The sequence below is a fragment of the Daphnia carinata genome, chromosome 3, assembly GCF_022539665.2.
Source record: "Daphnia carinata strain CSIRO-1 chromosome 3, CSIRO_AGI_Dcar_HiC_V3, whole genome shotgun sequence".
Classification (NCBI taxonomy): Eukaryota; Metazoa; Arthropoda; class Branchiopoda; order Diplostraca; family Daphniidae; genus Daphnia; species Daphnia carinata.
The window spans coordinates 11287955-11314961 of NC_081333.1; the positions used below are offsets into that span (position 1 = coordinate 11287955).

Sequence of the window (27007 nt, forward strand, 5' to 3'; positions counted from 1 at the left end):
TCGGGCTTATTTTCAACCCAACAGTTTGGCGAAAAAGAAAATATACCACTTGGAATGCTATAAGAATTCCACGTTGTACTAAAAATTAAACTGTTATTCTAAGGAAAAATTATTCCTTTTTTCGTCAAACCAACTGTTTCTTAAATATATTGAATTTTCCTTTACTGATTCTGTCTAGTTGGAATGATACGGGACATCATCGAACCAGTTTTTTACAGCATTTCTCTCAATAGATGGGGTTAGCTGTAGTAGGGATTCGTTTTTTATGGGTTGTCGTACAGCGATTGTCATTTTTCGCTAAATTCTAAATATACTTAGATTTCGTTTTATACGAAGGCTGCATATTTTAGTCGGGAATAAAGAAAATTCTGGCCGATGCGGTCTGACACAATTTTCAAACCGTGAATGTATTTTATTTATATTCTCATACAATAAGGGAGCTAGAGAGAAAGAAAGACGGAGAGGGAGAGAGCCAAAAAAGATGTGTGATATGGCCGGGGCGAGTTCTATCAAAAGCGAAAAAGCAAATAATCAAAGGTGTCAAGATAAGTAAATAAAGAAGATACAACCGAAAATAAGAGTCTGAAACGGAAAAACGGGTGTTATCATGATAGCGATAGCTCCAGTTTTTTCCCAAAACACCGTTGAAAAAAAAAACAATAAACAAAAATTAAAAAGAGAAATGACAAAGTCGTAATTCAAGGCAGTTTTCATACAAGACTAATCTTTGAAAAACAAGAAACAAAGTCGCGTTTCAGAGAGTTTTCGCTACCATGCTCTAAGACTCCAAACTGGAGGTGAGAAGCACTACAATGGTCAAGCTATTGAAGAGAAGAGAGAGAGAGTGGGCTTGTCATGGATATAGATAGGGCACTCAAAAAGGCTGGCAAGGTTGTAGTCCGGATGTGTTCGTTAGACAGTAGATATTCACGCGTCTTCAATCACTTATTATTTTGCTTTTTTTTTCATCTGTTATGCTCACGATGGTGACGGGCTCAATAAAGTCCCTCGTTTTCCATCTCTGTTTTGTGTGCTATTTGGCAGTGTCTATAGCCAGTCGTTCCTGTATTCTTGCTCGTCTAATCAGCATGTGAGTTGGCGATAAAGGAGGATTGGGGAAGGGAGAGGAGTAATTTAATTTTTCAACAATTTTTTTGTTTGTTTTTGTGTGCTTTTTCTTGGGCGAAAATCTACTTAGAAATGATTTTTCGAATTTTGGGAAATTTCTCAGCAAACCAATTCAAATTCAATGTGCTTTTCAAAAACTCTTTTTACACTTCGACTTTGAAAGGCGAGCCGGGAATATGATCTTCTCCCCATTTGACGATAATAACGTAATCTCCTCGATCGCGGACGGCATAGTTGACTTGGTAGCTGTTGTGACCCAAGTGTTTGACAAAGACCTCCTCGCAAGGTCCTTTGGGTCCGTAGACGGCCACGAAGAGCAAATTGGCACCTATCCAAGAACGAATTTTCATTATAGTATTTTATGTAATTCGAATGATGAAAGAACTAAAGAATTACCGGCATCAGAAGCTGAAATGCTGAACATGTTCTGTTTGTTCATATAGGCCTTCTTGAGACCCATGCCCTTGCTGGTGACTTTGGAGGCGTCAGACTTGAAGACGGGCAATGCCGCTTGAGCGGCTTTCTTGGACACTTTGGTCACCGTTTCCACCATTACCGAAGATGTTTCTGTAACGCCCTTTGATGCCAAAAGTTCGCCTGTGCAGGGTACTCGGTAGGGCGAGCCGGCGATGTGGAATCCGTTGTATTTGACGGCGATAAAGTAATCGCCGGGCACCAAAGGAGTGTATCGCACTTTGTAGCCTTCCTCGACGTCGGTACAATCCATGGAGACCTTGGAAGGACCGTCGATGGTCACAGCAAGCGTACCGCAACCGGCGCTGCAAGTGTTGACGATAAAGTCCGTCTTGTGGCCTGTATTGAATGAGGAAGAAAACATTAGTCTCTTACTTTTCGCGGCGCTAAATTTTGGGTGACGTACCGGTCTGTGACTTAACGAGTCCAGGGCCAGCTGCGTGTACAGCAGCTGGATCGGCATCTTCTTTTCCGACTTTAAGGGGAAACGGAGAGCCAGGGATATGGACGCCGTTGAATTTGACGTGAACGTAGTGGACGCCGTTATCGCGCGGCAAGAAACGTACCGAGTAGATGTCAGTGTCGATGGCCGAAATGAAGCAATCGTCTTCGCTTCCGGATGGCGAAACCACCTAATGGTAATTTAAAATGTATTTCATAATGTTCATAATTCAATATGATAAGCTTCAATTTTCCAGGTACCTTGGCGTCGAATTCACCCTTGGCGCCGTTCTTGCGAACGATGAAAGCTTGCGGTTTGTTGACTGCGCAACCAGCATCGGGGAACTGTCCGATTTCAATCTTGTGCGCATCACCCTGTTCGGGAGTGATGTAGACACGGAACGGCGAGTCGGGGATGTGCTGGTCGTTGAATTTGACACCGACGCGGTACTCACCTGGAAAAAAGGGGAAGCGATGTAATTTAGAAGACTAACATCACAAAGTCCATGGCAAATTTGTTAAAAAAAAGGGGGACCATCATTTTCCCTTGGTGAATCGTCTTGTTGGATGTATAACTGATGTGTGGTGCAATGACGAAACACTGACATGATTGATGGGTAAATAATAAATGCACCCTCTTCGTCACGAAGTATCACAGTAACCGGCTCGTTTGAAGTAGAGGCCACGACTGACTTGGCCAATCAGATTGCAGCTCACTGTTTAGATTTGGACTTTCTTCGCTCGTTTCCAAAAACCAGTGAGAAAAATGGCCCATGTTTTGCACCTGGACTCGCTAGAGCGACGGACAGTATCTAATTATGGCTCACGAAAGAAAACGTCTAAAAAAGCCACAGTATATAGAACGCTTGGCTCCATATATGTCGTTTGTTGCAGAGCTGAAGCCGGGGAATCGCTTTAGAAACTGTGGGGAGTGAGTCACTTGTCATAACATTTCAACCCCCCTTCCGCAATAACTACGTCGATGACCTAATTCAGAACGGAAGAGGACCCAGGTGGGACGTATGATGTTCAAGTACCTGGTTCGGAAACGTTGTAAACGACGTAGCAAGAGCCGTCCTTGCGATCCTTAAAGTCGATGTGAGCCTTGCTGGGTCCTTCAACAGAGATGGCCAACGATCCAGCACCAGCTTCGCGGGTCCAAACGTTGAACTCGCACGGCTGGCCTTGCTCACCGCGCTCCAGACCCGGACCACCAGCGTGGACTCTGTGGGATCCACCGTCACGGAGCGGACCCACCGTAAACTGGAACGGAGAGCCGGGGATGTGCACATCCTTGTACTTGACGGACACGGCTAGGAAAGAAAAAGATAGCAAGTTTAATTACAAATCTGAAGCCTGTATGTGTTGAATGAAAGCCAATGTGACTTACTGTGTACGCCCAACATGCTGGGCACGAAAGAGACTCCATAACCTCCGTCTTCGGTTTCGGCGATATCGGCACCTTCGGTGACGCCGGATGGTGAAGTGACGCAAGCCGACAAATCCATGGTGGAGACGCCCGGAATCTTGAAGGCCAATCGGCATTTGCTTCCGACTTCCGTCTGCGGCACGGCAGTCCTCTCACGTTTGATACGTTCGGTTTGGGTGTTGGATCCTTCACCGGTGACCTTCATGGTAAATGGAGATCCCTCGACGTGATGGTCGGCGAACTTGAGGTTCATGATGTAATAGCCCGGCTCGGTTGGGCGGTAGGAGATGTCCAAAGTGCCATCCTCGTTATCCTTGCACTTGATCTCGGCCTTGCTGGGACCTTCAATCGACAGCGACAGACCACCATAGCCGGCCTTGCGGGTGTCGATGTTGAAGGTGTTGTCCGTGTGGGTCTTGCCTTCCAAAAGGGCTTTGCCGCCGACGAGAACCTTCTTGGCATCGCCGACTTCGCGTTCGCCCACTTTGATCTTGAATGGCGAGCCCTGGATATGTTTGCCCAGCCGTTTGACAGAGACGTAGTGGTCTCCGACTTCACGGGGAGTGAACGAAATACCGAGATTGCCGTTTGGAAGCATTTTCAAGAAGCAAGGCTCTTCCAGGCCGGAAGGCGCCTGGATGGAGGCGTTCAAAGCGCGAATATCCGAATCGGAAACACGGCCGGGCAGGGGCACTTCGCTGTTGGAGCCGACCGAGATTTGATTACGTTTGCGGCCCTCTCCGGTGATCTTGGCAGTGTAGGGGCTTCCGCGGATGTGCTTGTCGGCGTACTTGACAGCCACTTTGTACTCGCCGGGAGCTAAAGGCAAGTAAGAGACGGACACGGTTCCGTCCTTGTTGTCATTGCAACTGATCTCAGCTTTGCTGGGACCTTCGACGGCCAGAGACAGGCCACCAGATCCGGCGTTCTTGGTGGAAATGGTGAAGTTACAAGCCTCACCACAGACACCATGAGTCAGGCCGGAACCGTAAGCGGTCACCAGGCCGCTTTGCAATGAATCCACGTAAAACTTGAATGGCGATCCTTTAATTCAACGTTATACTGTTAGAAAAGAACTAAAGATAAATCGAAAAACGGATGAAACTCATACAAACCTTGGACGTGTTCAGAGTTGTAGCGGATGTGCAACTCGTGCAGACCCTCTTCACGAGGTTCGTACTGGATGCTGACGGTACCATCGCGATTATCCTTAATCAAAGCTTTGTCGATTTGACCACTCGGCATTTTGACTTCACCTGAACGTGTCAATCAGATAGAGAATTATTTTTGCTTTTAAGATTAAGAGCAATTTTATTTTACGGAATATCTACCTGTTACTTGACCGCCGGTGGTTGGCAAGGGGATATTATGTAGCTCAACCGGTCGATATTGGGAATTGCTTGGGCTTTTCTTGACCGGTTCGTCTCCGGATTGAGCCTGTTGAAAACATAGTTTTAACGAGACAATTAGATTCAATTGAAAATAACAAATTTAAAATTAGTCCTTTTCTTTCGTTAAAAACAATAACAATTGCGACATCAGGAAAACAACCATAAACAATCGGATTGCGTACGTCTTATTTTTCTTCTTTATCTTATCGCTATAGAGCTAGCACTAATATGTACAGTTTATATCTTTACGCGTCTATGTGATCACATCGGCTATGTATATCACATCCTTGTCCAGGTGATACATTGAGGTGTTGCCAGCGTAAATGGCATAACAAAGGCCTAACTTTAATGCACTTGTCAACAGTAATCGAGAAGTCAAGAGGCGAACTGAATATGACAAGTGCATATGGTCCGTGAAAAAATAATAACATATAAGTTTTAAACGATTAAGAATTTCTAGGGCACTAAAAAATCCCAAACCGGGTGGCCCTGACTCGACTTATCTATCGCTCTTGGGTCTATCTCAGTTTTTGATCCCTAAATGTACGGAGTGAGTCCTTGAAGATGAAGGGAATAGGGTGGACTCCATACTCGGTAGTGTGTGCGTCGACTCCGAGGACGGTCAAGAAAACAAAAGGAACATACGACAAAAACAAACAATGAAACAGCCGTATGCAGTAAGCTTGCGTCTTCGTGTGTGTTCGGGCGGATGCCTTGTATGGCTACAGGAAAAAAAAAAACTGGGACGTGGCTGCTGTGTCGTATTTGTTACGGTGGTTGACTTCTTTAGGGTCACGCCATGCACAAAAGAAGGGAAAAAAAAAGAACCGTAAGAAGAAAAAAAAAAGAGAGATAACAGATCCAGAAAGGAGAAAGACACAAGATGTTGGGCACGCCCGATGATATAGTAGTATCTTTTGCAACGCCCAATCATCCTTCTGCGCTCCAAATCGAACCATAAAACCGACTTGAAAATGTAGATTTTCATTCTGTCCTCAATTAAGTTATTTAACGAAAGAAAAACAAATCTTCCTGTATATGTGGCTACACGGTATCCGCGTACCTTGCCGTGACCGGAATCGAGTCTGTGAGGCCATGGCGGCCAGCGGATGCGTGAGCGGGCCTGGTAAGCCTCTTCGCAAAACGGGAATGCGGGCGAAGTTTCTGCTTTTAGCAAAAACAAAAGACAACGTCGGTAAAGAACGACATCCGATTGACGAACGGGCGAACGAGCAGATGAATTGACACGACGTCCCGCAGTTGCGGGAGACGTTGTCACCGACGGAGTTGGAGTGGTAGTCCGTCGCGACGTCGGTGACGACGTCGTTACACGGTTTTTAGATGGGCTGTTCAAATAACTGGATTTTGGCGTCGCCACTCTGGCTGACGCCATTTAAGATAACGACACACTTAACGAGCACAACAGAAGAGAATAGTTCGAAAACAAAACCAGTCGGCTTAAACGCCACACGGGGAATGTGCACCTGGTCCCTGAATCTCTTTGCCTATCAGCACAAACAAAAATGACGGGTTTGCGAGACCGTGGGTACAAACATGTGTGGAGAAAAAAAAAAAAAAAAGAGAAAGAGTTCGAAAAGGCTGTAAAACAGCAACCGAGCGACCTCCACCCCAACTGTTTTGCATGTCTTTATAAGGGCTGCGAACACAATTCTCGTGTTGCAGCTTTCAACTGACGAATAAGACCGTCCGAAAAGCGTAAACAGAATTTTCTCTCCGATGAAATCAAAGCTTAAAGATACAAAGGTGGTGTAAACACTCCATATAAAGAAGAAGTATAACCACGTACTAGTTTTTCAATCAAAATTAAAATGAATCAATAAGTCAAAGTTGTTTTCTTTTCCATTGCATAATGTTTACGTTTTACGTCCTCTTCCGGAATTCATTGTCTGCCATAAAACGTGTGAATTCCTGAGTTTTCAAAAAAGTACTTACGCATTTACCTAGCATAGCTGCCTATTTATTTCAGCATTGCGTAGGCATTTGTTCGAGCTGATTACGGCCTGTTTTTTCCGAGAAATAGTCGCGTGATTATTTCTGAATTCTTTCATATCGATTCCATTTTGTTGTTTATTTTGGATAGGCGTCCTGTCAAATGGCATGAGGATGTTACAATCGCGCAGAAATTTTAAGTTACGAATCGACCTTGACTCGATCCACGTCCTCTATCGTTTGCCAATTTTTCGGCGGTCGCCTATCTGTGTATTTTCAGTCTAGAATAGACACTGTTTGTTTTGATACTGTTCGTCAAAGCAATCAGTTTTCCCTGTAAAAGCTATGCAGCAGGCACGAGGTCTTTATTTCTCCCACGATCTTTGCCTTCCATTTTACTTTTTATTTTGGGTCTTACGACGTTGACGACGCCACTCGATCGATCAACGGCCGGAATGCTGATGGAGCAAAAAAATGGGACCGTCGAAAGAGGAGGGAAACATTAAGCTCACTGTATATATACAACGTGAAAAAACAACAACATAAAAAAAATGCCCTGGTTACTGGTTGATAAAGATCCATCTTCTCTTGGCATACGCGTCTGATAAAGAAAACTGAAGAAGAAAATAACCAGGACTCATTTTAACCCTTACGATTAAACAGGCCTCCGTTTGAGCGATGGGCATGCACGGCATTATGACAAAGTAGATATTCGTCATTCTTGCACTCCCAGTGACACCTTTCTGATATTCTGAATACCAAAGGAGTTCGCCAGATGATGGGGCGTTGGCTGATGGATCGGTGTACAGTGGAAATAAAAACAAGTTTTCAAACCAAAATGGTATTGAATTCTGCCGTTCTAATGTACTCCGCCCCAACGCATAACCAAATTCGAATTTATGACTTTAGGTTGTACTCCCTTTTTTCTTTTTTACCTTTCGTAATTGTTCCGCACCATCAAATTGATGCATTACAAGTCAAAAAGAGAAAGATGCAAATCGGGAAAACGCCTCCCTTTCGTTCAGAAAGTAACAACGGGCTGTAGCTGTTGCTATTAAAAGGTGGGAAGCGCGCACCTTTCCATTTAAGGGGAAGCACGAAAAGTCACCGATGACGAAGCAAAAAGCTCACACGTCTTCGCTGTACATGCACAATCCTATTCTATTTTTTCTATTCATACGTTATCATAGGTACGAAATAAGCTAAACACGCAACGCACAGTTAGCTTGCTTACCTGATCGTATTAGTGTAAGGTAGCGGGACGGTTTGATCCTTGACCCACTAGGCAAAGAAATCGAATTGTAAAAATGGTTCCTTTTATTCGTTTGAATCGAACAAACGCTTTAAAGGTTGAGATTGGCGTCAAGAGTCACTTAACACAGCAGCGGCAGCTGTGGGAGAGTGTCGCTAAGCGAGTGATGGCCTCGACCGTGTCTAACACCGACGGACGACTGGCCTTAGCAGCTGCGGATGAGCCGCCGACAAGGATACGTGAGTGGGAGGATCGAAAGTCCTCGTCGAGCTACGAGGATTCTTTCATTGTGACCCAAATGCCCTCCTCTTTTTTTCGTCCTTTTTTTCTATTTTTTTTCCCACATCCCCAGATTTTTGTGTCCGCTCGGATGTACACAGCCATATTGTAAAAAAGTCCTGTGACTCCTGCGCGTACGGCTCTGCGCAACCCATATGCATAAAAAAGCAACGGTGCTGATAGAATTTTTTCGCTTGTCGTTCTGAGCTCCCAATCCTTTTTTCCAACACACTATCACACAATACAACTGTGCATTTACGATCGATATGCATGCTAGGACGAATATTACGTATGATTTCAACCCCGGAAACGAATAGACGGACGGAATCAGCTGGTTCATCGTCACCGAGGATATCAGACAAAAAAGGAAGAACATTGAAGACCACCCCCCACCCCGCTCTCTGCTTGTCTATTAATATCAACTTACAACTATTTTTCTTTGGGTCATCAAAGCAACCATAATAAAACAAGAATGGAGCTGATGAAAGTATTTGGAGCTAAGGAAAAATCCTGGAAGGAGACTAAGGGTAAAAAATGTATCATATCTGACTGTAATCGTGTTGTGTTAGATAAGGTTCTCGAGACGAAGAAGAGCAAGACAGAGATAGAGCTGCTGGTGGCAGACGAAGTCTACCGAACGCAGAAGGGGCGGTGGAGGAGCTTCGTGGTTTGTTCGCGGTTTTAAAAGTGGCATGCTGCGGAAACAGCTGGCCGCACTTTGCCAAGATCTGTCAAGACAACTTGGTCTGAGCAACACAGCCGTGACCGTGGAGTTTGCTCCCGCTTGTTGCCACTTCCAGCAATCCGACACGGTGGAGCCATCAACAAGACACACAAAAAAGTAATAAAACATGACGACTCTTCTTTTTCTATTCTCATGTCGGTCTCTTGCTTTTTAAAGTTCCCATTGTTTCAACTCATGCGCTAAATTCGTGCTATTTCCCTGCAAGCCGTGAACATCAGGAGGTATGAATCATGATTTTGCGCAAATTGAAACGAGACCGTGCAAAATGTTGCATTTAAACCATTTCGAAACCTATCCGAATCAATCTTTCTTTTTATACCGCCCAAGTTGTCAACACCGGGCAACAGGAGTATACGGTAGGGCAGCATTCCGGATGGTCGGTAAATCAAGCCGGGCTGTTTCAGAATAGCTCCCCGGATTCGGCCGCAAGAAATCACGTCGGCTTATGGCGTAAAGATCATTTGACAGCTGAAACCCAAAAAAACAAAACACCTCGAGGAATTTCGAACGATTCCAAAGCTATTAACTAATATCTATTGAACAAACTGCGTGCCGAATCTATTGTGTTCCCATTTAGGGGATTTCGTCGTAAGCCAAAATGAAACCTAAATAGAAAAGCCAAACGCAATCTCCGGTTTAGCATCGGCCAACTAATGCCGTAACAGTAACAGTAAAAAGAGAGAGAGAGAGAGAGAGAGAGAGAGAGAGAGAGAGAGAGAGAGAGAGAGAGAGAGAGAGAGAGAGAGAGAGAGAGAGAGAGAGAGAGAGAGAGAGAGAGAGGATAGTTCTTTAGGGGAATAAAAGAAGAAACGGTCACGACTGAGAGATAAAGGTCGGTCTACAAATAAACTGGTCCAACACCAAGAAGAGAATAGCGCGAGTATTGAAGAAGGGAACGGTTGTTGCGTCCTAGCTGGTCAATGGCGTGGAGCAACAAGAATCCGACGGATTTACGAGCACTTGTCCAAACAGTTCCTGAACTTCTCTACGGTTGCGAGAGCCTTCGGGTCGCCAAAGAGCATGAAGGGATATAACGAAGTCAACAGCAACTCAAGTAGTTTCCCTCCGACGAAGGGAAAGTGCGATTTAGCGCGGTTATTATTAAGAGACATATATTACATGTTATTGCTCATTTCCATCCCGCCGTTTGGAAAACCTAAATTTATTGCAAGCTCGCAACCAGAAGGGCCAGTTTCCTTAAACATTTGGCAACGGGATCGCTACTATACAGACTTAGTTTTGTAGGCTCGATAGCGTGACATCGGCAAACGAACTAACGTGCGTGTCGATCGAGGGCGGGAGGAATACTTCATTTTACCACCGCCAAAGCGGATGAGGTCCGCCAACGAGCCAAATGGATCGCTCTCTCGGGCCCGCATGACTGTTTTCGAAAAACAGTTACAAATGTTCTCTAATTTAGTTAAACCAGTAAAAGTGTCAAACAATTCCATCAATATTCAAATGGAAAAAAATAAGTTTGACTTGAGCTTTCTGGACGACTCGACATAGTGGGTTCTTTTTCCTCTCGATTCTAATAGTGTTGCAGCACTGGAATCACAATGGCTTGCAACAGAAATACACGGCTTTCCAATCACGGAAAGCGAGAATAAAAATAGACAGACGTGGAAGTTGAATACGGTCACAACAACAACCAGTGCGTGCGCACTAAATTTGCTGTTATTGGCGACGAACGCGTCGAGAATTATTGGCAGTGCACAATTGCGCTGGCAAAAGGACATACGCGTAAATTTTATTTGCCTTTTCTTTTTCTTCTTTGCCACCCTATGTTTATTGAAACGAAGACGCAAAAAAGAAAATTTGTTTTATGGCCACTAGTGCCGGATAGAGAGCTGCGGGGAGCTAAAAACGAAAATAGCCGGCTGACGTTAAGAGCTTCCTTGTGTGCCTGTTTGTGTATATACTTTAATGGAGTGTGGCTTTGCGTGGTGAAACACCCGCCAATGGAACTCTAGAGTTTTGTCGCCATTTACCGGCCTTCACAATGTGCCACAAGAGACAAACAAACCGCACGCGCGTATAGAATAAATATTTCTTAAGAAGAAGAAAAAAGAGATCGAAGAAACTGCAATTGGAACACACGTAACAAGCAAATTGAATTTTGGCCCCCCCGCCAACCTATTGCGTATTCCTAACTTATACATGCCCATGTAGGAAACAATCAGCAAGTATAAACTGACTTTTTTTTCCCGTTCCCAAATCACCTCAACTCAGTGTTAAAGAAAAAAAAAAAAATCCAAGATTTACTGCCTATGTTTGAAGCATCACGGCTTGTGCACACAATTTTTCAGTCACGTTCGCTTTTACTCCCCAGCGTTCGTGACTGTGACTCAAAAGATTCGTGCATCGTCCGATAAAAAAAATAGACGGTAAAGAACACGAATAGCACCTCAGATCTGTTTGAGGTTTTTTTTTTTTTAAATGGGGACAACATCAAATCTGCCTGACAGTGACACGTAAGAGATGCATGCTGAGTAGTAGATGTAATCTCGCTCGATATTATGGGGGCTCATCTATAAATATACCGCGAAACTTTGGGCACCTGTCACAAGCACTACTCGTAAAATTCTGCACGCAAATAACTCCTCAACAAACAAACAAAAAACTAACGTTTAGAAAGTGCCGTCTCTAGAAGGTTTCAAAGGTTAGGTGAAAGGTGAAGAAGGTGAAATGGTAAGCCAACGACTTGTTCCAGGAAAACATATCAACGACGACGCTTTCGCAATACGTTTTGTTTTGGTGTTTTTTTTCGTCGTTCTTTTTCCCTTTCTTAATGAGACTTTTAAAATAAAGAAAAGAATCATTCCAAAAATGTCAGACTTACAGTGAAGTTGTAAACACCATCCGGAACGGGATTACCGCCAAATTTGATGCTCAGTGTGTACTCTCCAGCGTCTTTGACAGTGTAGTAAACGCTGAATGTGCCATCGCCATTATCGTCAATGTCAATGTCCATATCACTGTATTAAAGAGTTAATTATGTACCAAAAAAATGAGGGGGCGTGTTACGATTTTCACACAGGCAGGAAAACGTTCACATGTTCGAATAATTACCTGCCGGATGTGCCGCGGATTCGACAAGTAACAGCACCATTGCCAGCATTCTTGGCGTTGACAGAAATGCAATATTCTTCGCCAATTGATAACGTTTGTTGTATACCCTCAGTGATCTTGCAGCTCTCCGCCTGTCAATCACGATATTCATTTTCCGTTATGTATCTTTATGTTTCCTGCTTGTACTCACCCTCCCAGTGGGATGTGCCTGGACGTTGAACGGAGCGTGAGGGACCTCTTTGCCGCCGTATTTGACGTTCACCTTGTATTGGCCAAGATCGTCGGGCGTGTAGGTGGCTTTGAAGGTTCCGTCGCCATTGTCGGCGACTTTGACTTTGCGCGGATATCCATCTGGACCCTGTTTTTTTTGTTTCAAAGTAAAAATAGAACCTCAGCCTTCAGATCACGGGACCATAACAAACAAGAGACAGATGAACTCACCAAGACTTGAACTTGTAGATCCCCATAGCCAGCTTCAGTCGTGTCAACAACAAAATCGGCCGGAATCGAAGCCGGAATGCCCTTGCTGGATACACCTGGACCGGTAACTTTCACGTTTTTAGGCTCAACAGTTGGCCGTACTTTCATTTCGAACGGACTTAAGGAATATGGAATAAATGTAAAAGGGTTATTAGTGACGTAAACCCGGATGGAAAATTATGCGCAGACAAACACCTCTTCGGGATATCTTTGCCACCGTAGGTGACACGGACTTTGCAAGTCGAATTCTCAGGTGGTGGCATGTAGGTAACATCATAAGTTCCATCACCGTGATCGATAATTTCCGGCTTTTGAGCCAATGGTCCTCGATCTGAACGGATATCGACGGCCAACGGAGCCTTGCCGGACTTGGTGGCATCGATTTTGAAACGTTGGGGGATGTTTGCACGGCAATTGTTCGGTTCCAAGCCTGGGCCGTAAGCCCGGACCGAATTAGCATCAACGTAGCGATCAACCGGTACCTGCATTCAACGGGAAAGAAAAAGAAATATCCAAGAGAATAAGACGCAAAGTTTTTTTTTTGAATTCCAACTTCGTAGACTTATGGAAAATTGTCAATCTGTAATCTCATGGACTCATCATTTGAGTAACCCTGCCAAGACCAGCACCATCTTCTTCCTGAAATTGTTGGCAAAGGAAGCAGACGAGGGGATTTTTTGTTTTGATTACAAATTACAAGTTTGGAACTAAAATCAAATGATTCGTCGGTGTTGGGGAGTCATCCGTCATCACACAATCATAAGAAAATCAAGTGCAGTAAGACACATTTACGGTGCGCTCTCGTAAAATGTATACGAATACAGTCAATCTGTCATTGTTGCCAATGAAATTGAATCAGAAAAGGTTCAGTGGACATAGCGACAAAACGATGCCAAAGACCTTTTCATTTTTCCTGGAAACTGGTTTGCCCAAGTGAATCAGCCTCTCCTGTTTTTCGGCTGCGTTCTAAAATTGGCCCTGCCTCCCTCTCGACACGTGTAACTACGTTTCAGACGTTTCTCGACAACACAATAATGCACTCGATAGTAGCTGTTGGATGAGAGATACGGAAAGAGACGTGACGAAAGATGTTTCATAAAACAAATTCTCATTTTCCACGAATTCAGCGTTAGAAAATTAGGGAAACGTGCTCTCAAAACTCGATATTCAAAGAAGAAACTTTTAAAATCTCGTTTGAATTTTCAACTGGTAAAGCTACGGTTCTTCAGAATTATTGTTTTCCAAAAAACTTTGCTGTACATTCATAAATATGTTGGCAGCTTCGACGTTCCGACACTGCCCTGGCAATTTTTAACGAGCCTCCACCATCACTCAACGAACGTATTGGCCATAACAGCAGAAAAATTCTTTTTCCCCTCTTTATTTTGTTCTGGTTTTCGCCGTTGAGCTTTGAATTTGCTACACTTCTCCCTCGATTATGGCGTAGAACGAAACGCACCTTAAAAACCTAGGCGTAATGATGGGCGTGTCTTGACACACTTCTCGTGCAAATGAGCAACGCTAATTGAAAATGACCTCGTTGACGGGTATGCAAACCTTGAAAGGCGAGCCGGGAATGAACTGATCAGCGAATTTGATGCTGATGTCGTAGTCTCCGGCCTCCGTCGGCACGTACTCGACGGTGCACGATCCATCGCGGTTGTCGCGGCAAGTCATCTTGGCTTCAGACGGCCCTTCGATGGCCAGGCCCAGTCCTCCAGTTCCAGCGCCTTTCGTTTCGATCGTGAAGATGTTGGGCTGGTTGACGACGCCGCGCTCCAATCCCGGGCCGAAAGCTTTGACTTTGCGAGGATCGCATCCGCGTCGGGCATTGACGGGGAACGGCGATCCGGGCACCGGAACACCATCGTACAAGACGTCGATCTTGTGTGGTCCTATTTATTACATTGAATACAAAACGAAATGACGATGAATGAATTTAGGCAATGAATTGGCAACTGTTCATTTTACCTTCTTCAAAAGGAGTGAAGGCAACGCGATTCTGGCCATCCGGCTGACTGGTGATGACCGGCTCGGAGAAAGAACCTGATGGATTGTGTACCAGGCATGTTACTTTGCCAGGTCCATCGCCAGGCTTCTTGGGAACAGCACGTGCATCCACAGTGAATTCGGTTGGTGAATCTAAGAAAACGGCTAAAAATAAAAACAGAATCAAAATGATTAGCAAATGCCAAAGAAAAATATGTCAATAACTTCAAACAAATAGATAAGGGTTTACAAAAAAAGTGTAAAAAAAAAAGAGGGGAATCTAAAAACAATAACGGAAAAAACCTGAAGACTGCACGCAATTCATGCATCAAATGAAAACAAAAATGAACGACAAGACAAATCCCCAAAGTAAGAAAAATCCTTGTAGGTTTTTGTCATGACGTCTGATTGGAAACATGCTTCGGCTATCGATCAACAACATATTCCAAAAAAAAAAAGTCACAATATACACGACCAGATCTATTTAAGCAATAAGATCCGGTCGGGAAAAAAAAGGCTATACACAGGACATATACGACACTCAAATCAAATTGATGGAGGGTAATAAAAACGGGTTGCATTGAATTCTGCGATAATCACAAATAAAAGTGATGGGTTGGTGGGGGGGGGGGAGGACTAAACAACGGGGGATTTTCTCTCCCCCTTGATTCTTTCTCGCGATCATTTTGTGTGCAGAAGAATTTCAAAATGCTTGCTGGATGGTCACAAGATGCACGCGGTTAGGGCGTCCCCTACCCTTGTCGCGCTGGATTCCGCTGCCGTAGGTGCGGATCTTGGAGACGGGATTGTCGATGACACGGGCGATGAAGGGCGACCCGTTGATGAGCTGATTGTTGAAACTGATGTTGACGTGATAATCACCGCTGGTGCACGGAAGATAAGCTACTGAACATGTGCCATCGCCATTGTCTCGACATTGAATAGCCGCTTCGGATGGACCTTCAACTGTTACACCTAATCCGCCTGGGCCAGCGCCACGAGTATCAACGACAAATTCAGCTGCCCGGCCGGCCATTCCGCCTGAAAGTCCCGGTCCGTAAGCGCGCACGATATCGGCAGCGGCTGCCGGCGGAAGAACGCAGCGAACGCGATGGGGCAATCCGCCTCGATTTAATACGAGTTCGCCTCCGTACAGGATGTCGACAAGGTGGTCACCCAACTCGGACGGAGTGTACTCAATCCAGTAGCCCGGTAGTGATGAGTCACGAATCGGTGTAATGCGAGATTTGACTCGGCCACCCGATGGGGATGTGATGGCCACTGCGATGTCGGCCAGGTATTCAACGGCCGCATGATCGATGACTCGAAAGTGCTGCGGGCTGTTGACGGGAGCAACTGTACAGGCACGCCATCACCTTCTACCTCTTTGTTTGTGTGTGTGTTGTGTGTGCAATATATTGAGCATCTGACTGGGCCTTTTCACATCCATTCCCACCCGGCAAAATGAATAGATTTTTGAAAACAAACAGCAGAAACTTACTGGGCTCGAGTCCGTCCACTTTCACTTTCGAGACGTCGACGTGCGGCTGGACTTGGACGGCGATCGGTGATCTAGGGATCAGTTTTCCAGCGTACAAGACGTTCACTTTGAGCGGACCGGGTGCGGATGGCGTGTAGGCGACGGAATAAGTTCCATCACCATTATCGTCCACCTGGACGGGTACTGGTTGACCCTTATCATTAGTGATGTTCACATTCAAATCACCTACAAAAAAAAAAAAATATATCCAGCTATTATTGAATTCATTTTGATAAGGTAGAAAACACCATCACAAAGCAGACCTGGGCCGGCATCACGAGCGTCGACGTTGAAATGAGTCGGCGTTTGCGACTTGACTCCCTTCTCCACTCCAGGGCCAAAGACCTGGACTTTGCTGGGATCGGTGGGCGCCGAGACGTAGACGCGGAACGGGCTGTTCTTGACGGCCACTCCGCCTTGGTTGACCTGGACCGTGTGTTTGACGCCGCGTTCCGGCACGTAATTGCATTCGTAAAGACCCTTGGCTTTCTCGACCTTGTTGACCGGAACTGGATGATAGTCGACGTCCATGACGCTGACGTCAATCGGCGCGGACGTGTCACCCGATTTGCGGGCATCGATGGTAAACGGAGCCAATTTCCCCGTCAAAACGCCCGTCTTCTCCAGACCGGGACCGAAGCATTCGACCTAGTCAACAAGAGACGGAAACGTATTACATCCCCTTTCGGTTACGATGATAGCGTGCGACTCTGAATGATTTCCCGTCAGCATTTTTTTTTTTTCCGAATGATTATGACAGGATGTTACTTGAGACAATTGCAAAATAAAAGAACGAAATTATGTCGATAACATTCGAAACGGATGATTACATACTTAGTGCGGCGTAACATTATACGTCGAGCCACCTAAACATCGTTACATGGCTGGGAAAAACATTTAATGACGCAACGCACTTTTTTTTTTGAAATCCCCCATTTTTACATAAAAGGAATACGTGATTAGTCAACGTATCAAAAGAAAAGAAAAGCTATTTACAAAAAAAGTAATGTATACAGTATATACCTTATCTGGGTAATAGTTGGACTTTGGCAGGATGTTGGCCATGTAAGGCGATTTGGGGATGTCCTCGTTGTCGCAAAGAATGTGAACGGCGTATTCGCCCGGAGCTACCGGATAGTAGCGGACGTCGGCCGAGCCGTCGCCGTTGTCGTGGCACTCGATTTTGGCTTGCGACGGACCTTCAATGCTGAATCCTACAAAATAAAAAATAATAAGAATCGATGTACAAGCACTTGATAGCCGAATGCAAATCGATGCAGTTGCGCGAGCAAGGCAAAAGAAAATCAAGTACCAAGGCGCCATTGTTGCCGTTGGTTTCGACGGTAAACAAGGCGGGATGGTCGACGACGCCTCCGTAGAGACCGGGGCCGTAAACGACGATTTCAGTCTCCTTGTAAGGGCCGACGTTGACTTCGAAGGGAGATTTGGGAATCTCCTGTCCTCCGTAAGAAATCATGACGACATGGCGGCCATCTTTGCGCGGGTGGTAAACAGCTTCGGTCGTGTGCTCGTCGATTTTGCGCAATTTGACGGGTTCGTTAACGCCACCGGGGCCGATGACGCGGATATCCAATTGGCCCTCGCCGGCGCCTTCGGTGTAGACGCGGAAATCGGCGACGTCGCGGACACGGACGCCGTTGGGTTGCAGACCGCGACCGGAAGCGCGAACGCGTCGGGCATCGGAGACGGGCGAAACGCGGACGCCGTAAGGACTCTTGGGGATCGGCTGTCCGGCGAAGAAGACGTTAATCGAATGGACTCCCGTAGCGCTGGCCACGTACTCGCAGCGCCAAACTTCCGGGCTGATTTGACGCAATTTCACTGGGACAGTGTTGCGCTGGCCGGCCGGATCGAGGACGATCACTTCGGGAACGCCTCGACCAGCATCTTTGGTGAAAATGTCGAAATAGGTCGGCCGGTTGACGGTGACTCCTTCTGGTTCGATTCCAGGGCCGGAAGCCGTCACTTTGGACGCGTCGCCGGCGTGTCCCTCCACCTTGACTTCAAACGGCGATTTGGGAATATCGAGCCCGTTGTATTTAACCTAATGACAACGACTCCGTTATATCTTGTTTAAAAATGAGGAATTCTTTGACATTTCCTCTTGACTCACGATGACGCGGTGAACGCCCTCCATTTGGGGCGTGTAAGAGCAAGCGTACGACAGATTGCGGTCGTTGTTGAACTTGACTTCAGCCTGGAAAAAATGTGTTGAAATATTATTCGATTGAACTATAAATTGATATTAAAATCAATCTTACTGGGATCTTTTGACCGCGAGGATCTTCCACCACCACTTCAACGTTGCCTTTACCGGCCGAAAACGTTTCGACGGTAAAATTGGCTGGCGCACCGACAACGGGGCCGGTCGGTTCAACTCCAGGACCGTAAGCGCGGACTCTATTGATCGCCACGCCCAATAAATAATTAGAATTATTCAATAATTCCATGAAATTAGAAACATTCATCTGCGACGAAAACAGATACATGCGGTCAATAAAGCCGTGATACATCTATGACTATCAGTCGCAATCGTAACTGCTTTAAAAATGAGTGGTGATGAGCATTTAAAATGTATTAGCTTTAGAGTGTTGTTTCTTTTTTTTTTGTTGTTGTCGGATGCGCTTTAATGTGTCTTTCGTTTTTAATTGAAAAAAAAATCGCGAGATATTTGTTTGTGGTTTTTGGTTTGCTTTTGGTTTTCGGTTTGAGATTGGACAGGACGCGGACTATCAGCGGTTTCTACATGCCGATGACATAAGATGATTTCATGTGATTTCACGAGGCAACAGTGAGAATGGCAGACGAAATCATGGTAGGTACCTGGGAGGAGCCGGCCTGTGCTCACGTACAACCCACGCATTTTCGCATTGTTTTATAAATTGGTTTCGTGTGTTTACATTTGTGTGCATGACGCGCATAGTGAACGCGACGTGGTAAAATATCGCAAAATGGGAAAAAAAAAAAGAAAAAGATCATCAATTTCATCATTATTGGAAAGAATAAAGATCCAAAATGGATCGAGTTTCCAAGCTGAAGTCACTAAAGGCACAAGAGCACGTGATTTACCTGTTGGGATTGGCTTTGGGACGGAGGGGAGCATTGGGTTGGAGTTTAGCGTTGGGGTACTGCGACAGGTAAGTCATCATGGACAACTCGTCCACGTTGGGATTGACCATTTCTTCCGGTTTGACGAGCTTTCATACAGAGAAAACGCCATCTTGGTTATGAAGGACGGATGAAAGTCAAAGACAAACATCGTCTAACTTACCTGAGGGATCTTCAGCCAATCGTCAGCCAAACCCATGGCTTCCGTTGCATTCTGCAAGGCATCTTTGGGATCCCAATCGTTCCAGTCGGGGCACAAACCTGTTTTCATACGCAGAAAAAAATATGAGTGGCTATAAAACAAACGTGAACACGGAAAAGATTTAAAGGAAAAAGGAAAAATAATAAAAAAAATGAGATAATTGTAGTACCGGGAGCGACAGCGTCAACGAGGGCACCAACAGCGCGTCCGTCGTTCCAGTCTCCGGTGAAGTTGGTGATGGGCACATCGGGGATCTTGCTCTGGATCCATCCCATCAGTCTGTCCAATTTTTTGGCATAAATACATACATAAATTATTAGGTTAATGACAAAGTCTCGTGATGATGATGCTTTCGGGACATTCATTTTAGTACTAGCAGAGTATACGCGGAAAAGACAAAATATAACCCGGTTGATGGGACTGGTTTTTATTCATACCGCTGTTTGGGCGTAGGTCCCTTGCCGTCGCGACTGCCGTCATCGCCATCCCACATGGGCATGGAAATGGAATAGTGCAAGATGAGCGTCCATATTAGGCCGAGAATCAACTTTAATTTGCAGTCGACAATGTCGCTCGAATCTAAATAACACGAGAGAAAATGGCATTACATTACCACATGTCACCTATATTCGACTCGATAACCAAAACAAAAAAAACAAAAACGAATAAGCCTGTCGCACACTCATCCAAATCAAAACATCTTTTTGGATACGTCCGACATATCCATAACGAGATATATAGAACTATATTTGGCTTTTTGGAACGAAAGCAAAAAGGGAGAAGGACCATCTACATATCTGAAGAACTACATCTTGCCCTTCCGATGACGAAGACCTATAGGGAAAAGGTGATAGACGTACACTATACATAATCTAAGTAGGAATCATTGGTTTTTCTTTAAACCCATCTCTACGAATAAATCCACTGCGTGTCGCTGTCCTCTGGACAAGGAAAGAAAGGTACAAAAAAAAAAAAAAAAAAAAAAAGAAAAAAAGGCAGTCCAAACACAGTGGGTCACCTCTTAACTATCGTCGGGTATATCCATACAAGGCGATGGTCCTTTTTTTTTTCTTTGACGTCAGTCGGTTGGTTAGACGGCCTTGCCATAGAGGGTACTCTATTACCTAATATGGTTTCTTTCCCCCCTCTTCTCGGGAGCTGGAAATTTTCTCTCCCTTTTGCGATGACGGGATGACGGCCCATCCCGTCGGCCGAGGTTTTATAAGAAAACAAAATGCAAGAACGGAAAAAAAAGGCGTCGATCTCTTCCCATCTAAGGTTACGAGAACCACACAGCTAGAGGGGTGGCCCTGCCTTGGCGTTTACCGAGTGATACAGTATAAAGTTAAGAAAAAAAAAGATTATGAGCGTGACATGTTGGACCAGCCAAAAAAAAAAAACACGGACCATTGCGCAATAATAAAAAAACACGGTGAAGAACTAGTCAAGTGGGTAGTTTCCCATCGACTCCCAAATAAAGGAATGAAGAGTGGGCGAAAAGTATAGCGTTCGAATTCGTCGAACAGATTTCGATGGTGTTATATATATACGGCCAGAGGATGGTAGAAGGTTCGGGCGGGACCACACGTACATATTTCAATCTTGAAAGCCGGAAGGTGTTTTTCGCAGCGCATCAACAAATCAAGAGAAGACAACAACAACAAGAAATTAATAGACCGGTATTTTAATCGCGTTATCTAAATTGGAATATTTCTTGTTTTGGTTCGCCTGCATATATATATATGCATCGAAAGCATAATTGCGGAGGACTCAATCTGAATATGGTCAGGTGAAATTTTAGATTATATATTCCAAAGCGACGAATTTGTAAACAAATCCAAAAGAGGCAAACCATTTTGCCATTGTTCGATTGTTGTTTTCGTTTACTGCAGAAGTCTTGGGCCATTTTTATTGTTATTTTCAATACAGGTATGGAGTTGAATCGTCCATTGACGGCAAAAGGATTGAATCCACGGCCTGTGACCTCGGTCCATTTACTCTAAACTGTCGTGGAAAGGTGGACCGTTGCCTAAGCAGCCTGTTTCTTGCTTAACCCGCAACACTTTCACCCTTTTTTTCCATGTTTGAATGAACGAATAATCCACTCCTTTTAGGGTAATTCTCATCCGCACCATTATAATAATCTTCACCCAACCAATAGATCAAGTTAGCGTCAGTGAAGGAGAGGGAGGACTGCGAGTCTGGCTGTTTTCGCTGGTCCCATCAACGAAGCCGGACGACGTTTGGGTTTCTTCATTCGGCAATGATTCGATGAGTAAAAGCAAAAATACCAAGAAACGCGGAGACGAGGAAAGAATAAAAGAATAATAGAAAAAAAAAAAAGAAACAAGTCGCAGGTGACGTCGTATCTATCAGCACACATATGTGCCTGGCAGAGAAAGATCGAATAAGGTCGGGTTGGGAAAAGAATCTCTTGACCTTAAAAGGCGATGGAAACACAAGTCAGCAAAAAAAGCAAGCCATGAAGCAACTATTTCTATTTAACTATAATTTGCTATTTTTCTGGCTGTACTCTTCCAAATGTTACTAAACATTACGAGCGATACTCTTCGATAACCAGACCATCCGTGTTGATCGTGCTGAGCTTTCTGATGGCCCACTTGAAACATTTCTTGCGTTGGCCAACACCCGTCCCGCTTCTTTAAACTAAAAAAAAAAAAAAAGTTCGAGAAATGGAGTGAACGTTTGATTTTCCAGCGAACTCGTCTAGCAGGAAGTAGAAAACTGAAAAAAAAGCGTAGACTATTCTAGCGAACGTGACTGGCGACTGGGTTCCATATTTTATTATAGCAACGCGCCATCTGAGATGAAGTTGGTAAAAAACGATTACCACTCGGCGTCCGTTTTCGTGTACAAATCTACACAGTCTTATATTTCTTTTACGGACAAATAATACACCTGGGTTCGTCTGTGTGACCATACTAGTGGTTCGTGTGGTGGTGTGTTCCATGTAAATTACGAAATCAACTGATGGTGTGATTTTTCTTTTTTTCCCCTCCTATAAACCAAACGAGCTGCACAGGATAAAAAAGAGAAGGAAAATACCGGCGTGACTCGAAGATTCGTTGCGAAAATGAATGTGTATAAATATAAATAGAAAAACGCAATCGTTTCGGCGCCATCGTTTGAGAAACAGCAGAGAAAGTTCTAATCTTGCGCTAAACAGTGTCTCTCTCATATGCGATTTGAATAATCTGGAATAGAGTCACTCGTGCGGCCACATCCCCACCCACTCATAAGACGAACGAACGAAATAAATTTGCAACAATTTCAATGTGAAGCTGGGGAAAAAAAAGAGAAGGCAGATACCAATAAATTCGTAAACAAAACAAAAGAAGGAAATGAGATAACCCGCTCTTCTACATAGTCTCGACCCTGCATATTACCAAGTAACAATGAAACGAATTGTACAATTGAATGGAAGCTATGTAAAAGAAAAAACCAACGAGCAAAACCACCAAACACACACACACACAAAAATAATGCTTCCTTCGCATTTTGTGGTACTAGAAAATGTAAATAGTCATGGACCAGCAGGGCCGGTTTGGCGTACGATCACACGACCATAATGGAAGCCCACGCAAGACGGGCATGGGTTGCCCGAAATTACATTCAATCTATTACGATCCATTTGTCATCATATTTTACTGTTTAACAAGAAAAGAAGAAAAGGACTTTTTCGTTTCCTTCCAATTGAATTTTTTTTTTATTATAAAGCACAGAAGTTGAAACTGCATGAGAACGCAGCGCGAGATTGTAATCGACCTCTTTCTGTTTCGCCGCAATCCGCGTCGTCGGAATTTTGTGGTTTTATTATACGGTGATAATAATTTTTTTTTTTTTCCTCAAAAACCACAATGTCATAATCAAAGCACAAAACTGGGGCTATTTCACGTCTTTTGTTTATTTGGACTGCGGGCTCCATCGTTTAAATTTTTTGTTTCGTCCAGACGCAGAGAACACATTCTGAATTATACGGCTACTGAGCATCTTTTCAGGTATTATTATTACGAGCGGAGCAATGTAAAGAACTGACGTTGCGTGCATAACGGAACACGCAAACGAAAGGTGTATGAGCGTCTTAAAGTAGGTTACATGCCGGCCAGGGCAGCAAAAGACAGCCTCCCTTGCTCGCTGCCATAACAAAGTAGACGAGCAAGCTAGAGAAAAAGGAGAAAAAGAGAAACATCACGAGAGAGACCATATATGGCCAACAGCAAGCGACTCACGAAGGCTCTTTTCTCTTTGTTAAACTCCGCCCACTGTACGCAAACCGAGGGGTAAAAAAAAAAGAAGTAGAAGAAGAAGAAACGAAGAAGAATTTTGAAAAGAACGAAAAGAAGGAAGGATTAAGAATCTCTCTTCGGGCAATAATTCAATGGCACCATTGAACGCCCACTCGAAAACAAAAACAGAGAAATGCATTAAAACCAACGCTGCAGCCCCCGTCGTTATAGGACATAAATGGATGTTTGACAATCTCGAAGATTTTTGAGGATGCCATACGGTAAGTTTTTTCACACATCGGCAGAAACACAACGCAATAAGAGAATTCCGCAGATTGACATGGCAATGTTACCATCGATGCGTCAACTGACCTTTTTTTTTTTTCTTCTTCTTTACCAATGGTTCTTGGAACGGTACCAACAGTGGCTAGAGGCTTTCCTCTGTGTCTGTTAGTCCGAAACAGAAACTTTCCCTTTTTTTTTATATGTATATATTTTGGTTGTTGTTGATATTCAACGGCGTGTGTTTTATTTCCTGACGAGCTTTTGTTACAGGCGCATTTTATTGTGTGTCTTCTTGCGCTCCTAGCAGTCGGACGATCGTGATAGAATAAAAAAATAGAGAAACAAATTGATACGCCAGGATGATACGGTCCATTTCTACCATCTAGTGAGGTCCAATCACGGCCATACATGACTGGAAAAACTGGTGATGGTAACAGAAGAACGATGCCAAATTCAGTAGACGGTGTCTAGTCAGAAATCACGCAAGCATATTTGGTGGGGAGAGAGGGGGTTTAGATTTTTTTTTCTCCCTTCTCTGATATGGTCGAAAGCTGGTTCAAAGATTCCCTTTAGCTTTCTTAGTAGCTGCCGTTACAACACTCGATCGGGAGACGATGGTGGTGATCTATTCAAAGATAACGCTGGGCGTCTACTACCAAATCCCTCCCGTTTTCTAAACATCCAATGTTTCCTATTTTTTTTTCTTTCTGGGTCTGTTTTTGCTTCCATACAAATACTATCCAGTTTTTTTTTTCTCTTGCAGAATGTGTAAGTCCAACGGGTCACACATAAGTTGAACAATACGACATTCCACTGGTATTGCGTGGACCCTTCAAACGGCAAACACGAAAAGAAAATGGGCGGATTCGAACTCGTAAAATCTGCGGACTGCATCGTGTGACGCACAGTTCCAAATATTTCAGATTGCAGCTTAGATAAGAGCTACACTATAAAAATATACAGGTATCCCGATAAGAGAAATTTAGGGTTCTATGAGACTCCCCTTACACGCGAAAAAATGAGTCGTATCGTTGCTGTTCTACAAGACACACGTGTTGACGGGACCTTATAAAGTAACTAGTGCAAGAAAGACCTGAGGAGGCAAAAAAAAATACGCTGCCATCATCATAAAATACGAGGAGAAAAAGAAAAAGATATGAAGAAGACGTGGTTGAAATAACACATAACACAAACGATGGGAGCGCGTGAAGTTTGGCAGATGTTTCCCTCGGTTATACCCAGTCACGATTTCACCTCTTTTTTTTTTTTTTTTTTAACATCCCAGAGGGTCAGAGAAATGTTCCGTTTCACTTCTCTCCTTTTTTTTTCCTTCTCTACCTCAACGTTTACAGCAAGTGGATGTGACATCGGGTACGGATCCTTGTCGAATTGATTAGAAAAACAGTAACAAAAGAACGCAAATTGACGAAATAAACGATGACGCGTTACAAATCACCGACAATATGAAGATGGCCAGCCGGAAGGAAAAGAAAGTGGGACGAGCAGACGAGGAAAAACAAAATAAGCAGAAGTAGAATAAAAAGGACTTGCCGATATTAACGATGCGGATGCCTTCGTCGTGTTCCAGAAATTTCAGAGCCACCGACACATTTTCCAGCTTCTGCGAGCGGAACGTTGGCTTCTTGGTGTGTTTGGGCAGTTTCTTGCCGGACAAGACTTCGACGAGGGCGATCAATTTGAGGCCGTCGGACAAGTCCGTTTCCAGACTGCCGATGTATTTATCGACGGTTTTGAGGTGCTCGTTGGCCCATCTGGTGAAGGTGTTTTGCTGGATGCGCTTCCATTGGGCGTCCTCCGCCAGATCTCGTTCCGTTGCCACCATGACTTGGTCGTCTTCGGCGTTGCTGCTCGGCTCTTGACAGACTCCTTCCTGATGTTGAAGTTGCTGCTGATGCTGCTGCTGCTGTAGCTGGCTAATGACGGACGAGACCACCTGCTCGACCGGGCTGTCGCGGGCCAAACTGACATCTCCTCCCTGTTGACTCATGGTGTAAAGCCTGTGGCTGCCGCTATGCTCCCGCCCGCCGGGCTATTCAGATACCAGGCCAAACGACCCGAGTCACACACACACGCGGACCGATGTTTTCGGTCCCGATCACGTAAAGACTTCAGCGATTCAATCGCCACCTGTTGTCTTTAATAACAATTGATTGAGAAAACACATCTGTTACAAAACATTTTTGCTTGAGGAATGAAACAAAGACGTGATACGTCTAAAACCTATGACAAACGGATGCCAAATGAAGTGCCAGAAACTTAGTTTCGAATTCGGGCACAAATGAAAATTTATTGCAGTTATTTGTTTCATTTCGTACGGACGGGAATGAAAGAAAAGATGAACAGATTGATGGGTGTGGTACGATGGTATTCGTTTATTCGCCGTGACCCGCGCCGTCTGGCTTGTTTTCTCCCTACCAAACGAATCAGAGCAGCTGTTGTAGTGTAGCTCACTGCTAAATTTAAAAGTTTCGTCATTGCCGACTACGAAAACCAGCATCCGAAACAAGCAAAAAATTTTAGGATCTACCTTTTAATTTAATCACCACCAGCAGACATAACCAACAATAACCGTGAGAAGAACAACAACGTGATCGATCAGGCCCTTTCAAAGCCCGTAGGTAAAAAAAAAAAAAAAAAGAGGTTTAATTTATATACTAGAAAATTACGGTCTCTCCCCGAAGACACCTTTAGCTGGTCGTGTCTGTCCCGCTTAACGATGTTATTTTAAACGGTGTTTTTTTTTTATATTCGTACAAGTCTAAAAAAAAAAGGGAAGTATTCGTAGGTGGTTTAGACGTCAGCAAGAATGAGATTTGGGTCACCAGCAGGATATTGCATTTTTTTGTTTGTCAAAATTCTTTGTTTTTCTTTTTTAATTCAGCATTTCCAACTTGTCTTCATTTCCAATCCCCCCATCTTTCAAGCCAAAAAAGGACTGGAACGAATCGGTTCT

The 27007-nt window shown here is 44.4% G+C and overlaps 2 protein-coding genes across 2 annotated transcripts in view; one reads left to right on the forward strand and one right to left on the reverse strand.

The window, feature by feature from the left end:
- LOC130697413 (IST1 homolog) overlaps positions 1-27007 on the forward strand; it is a 38235-nt gene that overhangs the window by 62 nt on the left and 11166 nt on the right. The window lies entirely within an intron of this gene.
- On the reverse strand, positions 676-26120 carry LOC130697415 (filamin-A-like). The gene is made up of 28 exons (XM_057520313.2): positions 25585-26120; positions 19939-20080; positions 19671-19780; positions 19463-19560; positions 19261-19388; positions 19015-19029; positions 18453-18591; positions 18305-18388; positions 17485-18235; positions 17194-17387; positions 16434-16818; positions 16132-16356; positions 15387-15986; positions 14613-14795; positions 14199-14536; positions 12837-13123; positions 12603-12759; positions 12352-12519; positions 12162-12292; positions 11932-12067; positions 4804-4909; positions 4588-4728; positions 3434-4516; positions 3081-3356; positions 2305-2498; positions 2009-2234; positions 1525-1941; positions 676-1456 (listed from the first exon to the last, which is right to left on the reverse strand). The coding sequence occupies exons 1-28, from the start codon at positions 26039-26041 to the stop codon at positions 1272-1274; spliced, it is 7356 nt and encodes a 2451-aa protein (XP_057376296.2). The 5' UTR covers positions 26042-26120; the 3' UTR covers positions 676-1271.

Bases quoted from the DNA above. Each gene is read 5' to 3' on its own strand.
- LOC130697415 (XM_057520313.2), bottom strand. From the start codon at position 26,041: ATGAGTCAACAGGGAGGAGATGTCAGTTTGGCCCGCGACAGCCCGGTC. The intron at 20,081-25,584 runs GCAAGTCCTTTT...CGTGTTATTTAG, and splicing joins CATCCGCATCGTTAATATCG to ATTCGAGCGACATTGTCGAC. The intron at 12,520-12,602 runs GTGAGTTCATCT...CAAAAAAAACAG, and splicing joins ATCTACAAGTTCAAGTCTTG to GGTCCAGATGGATATCCGCG.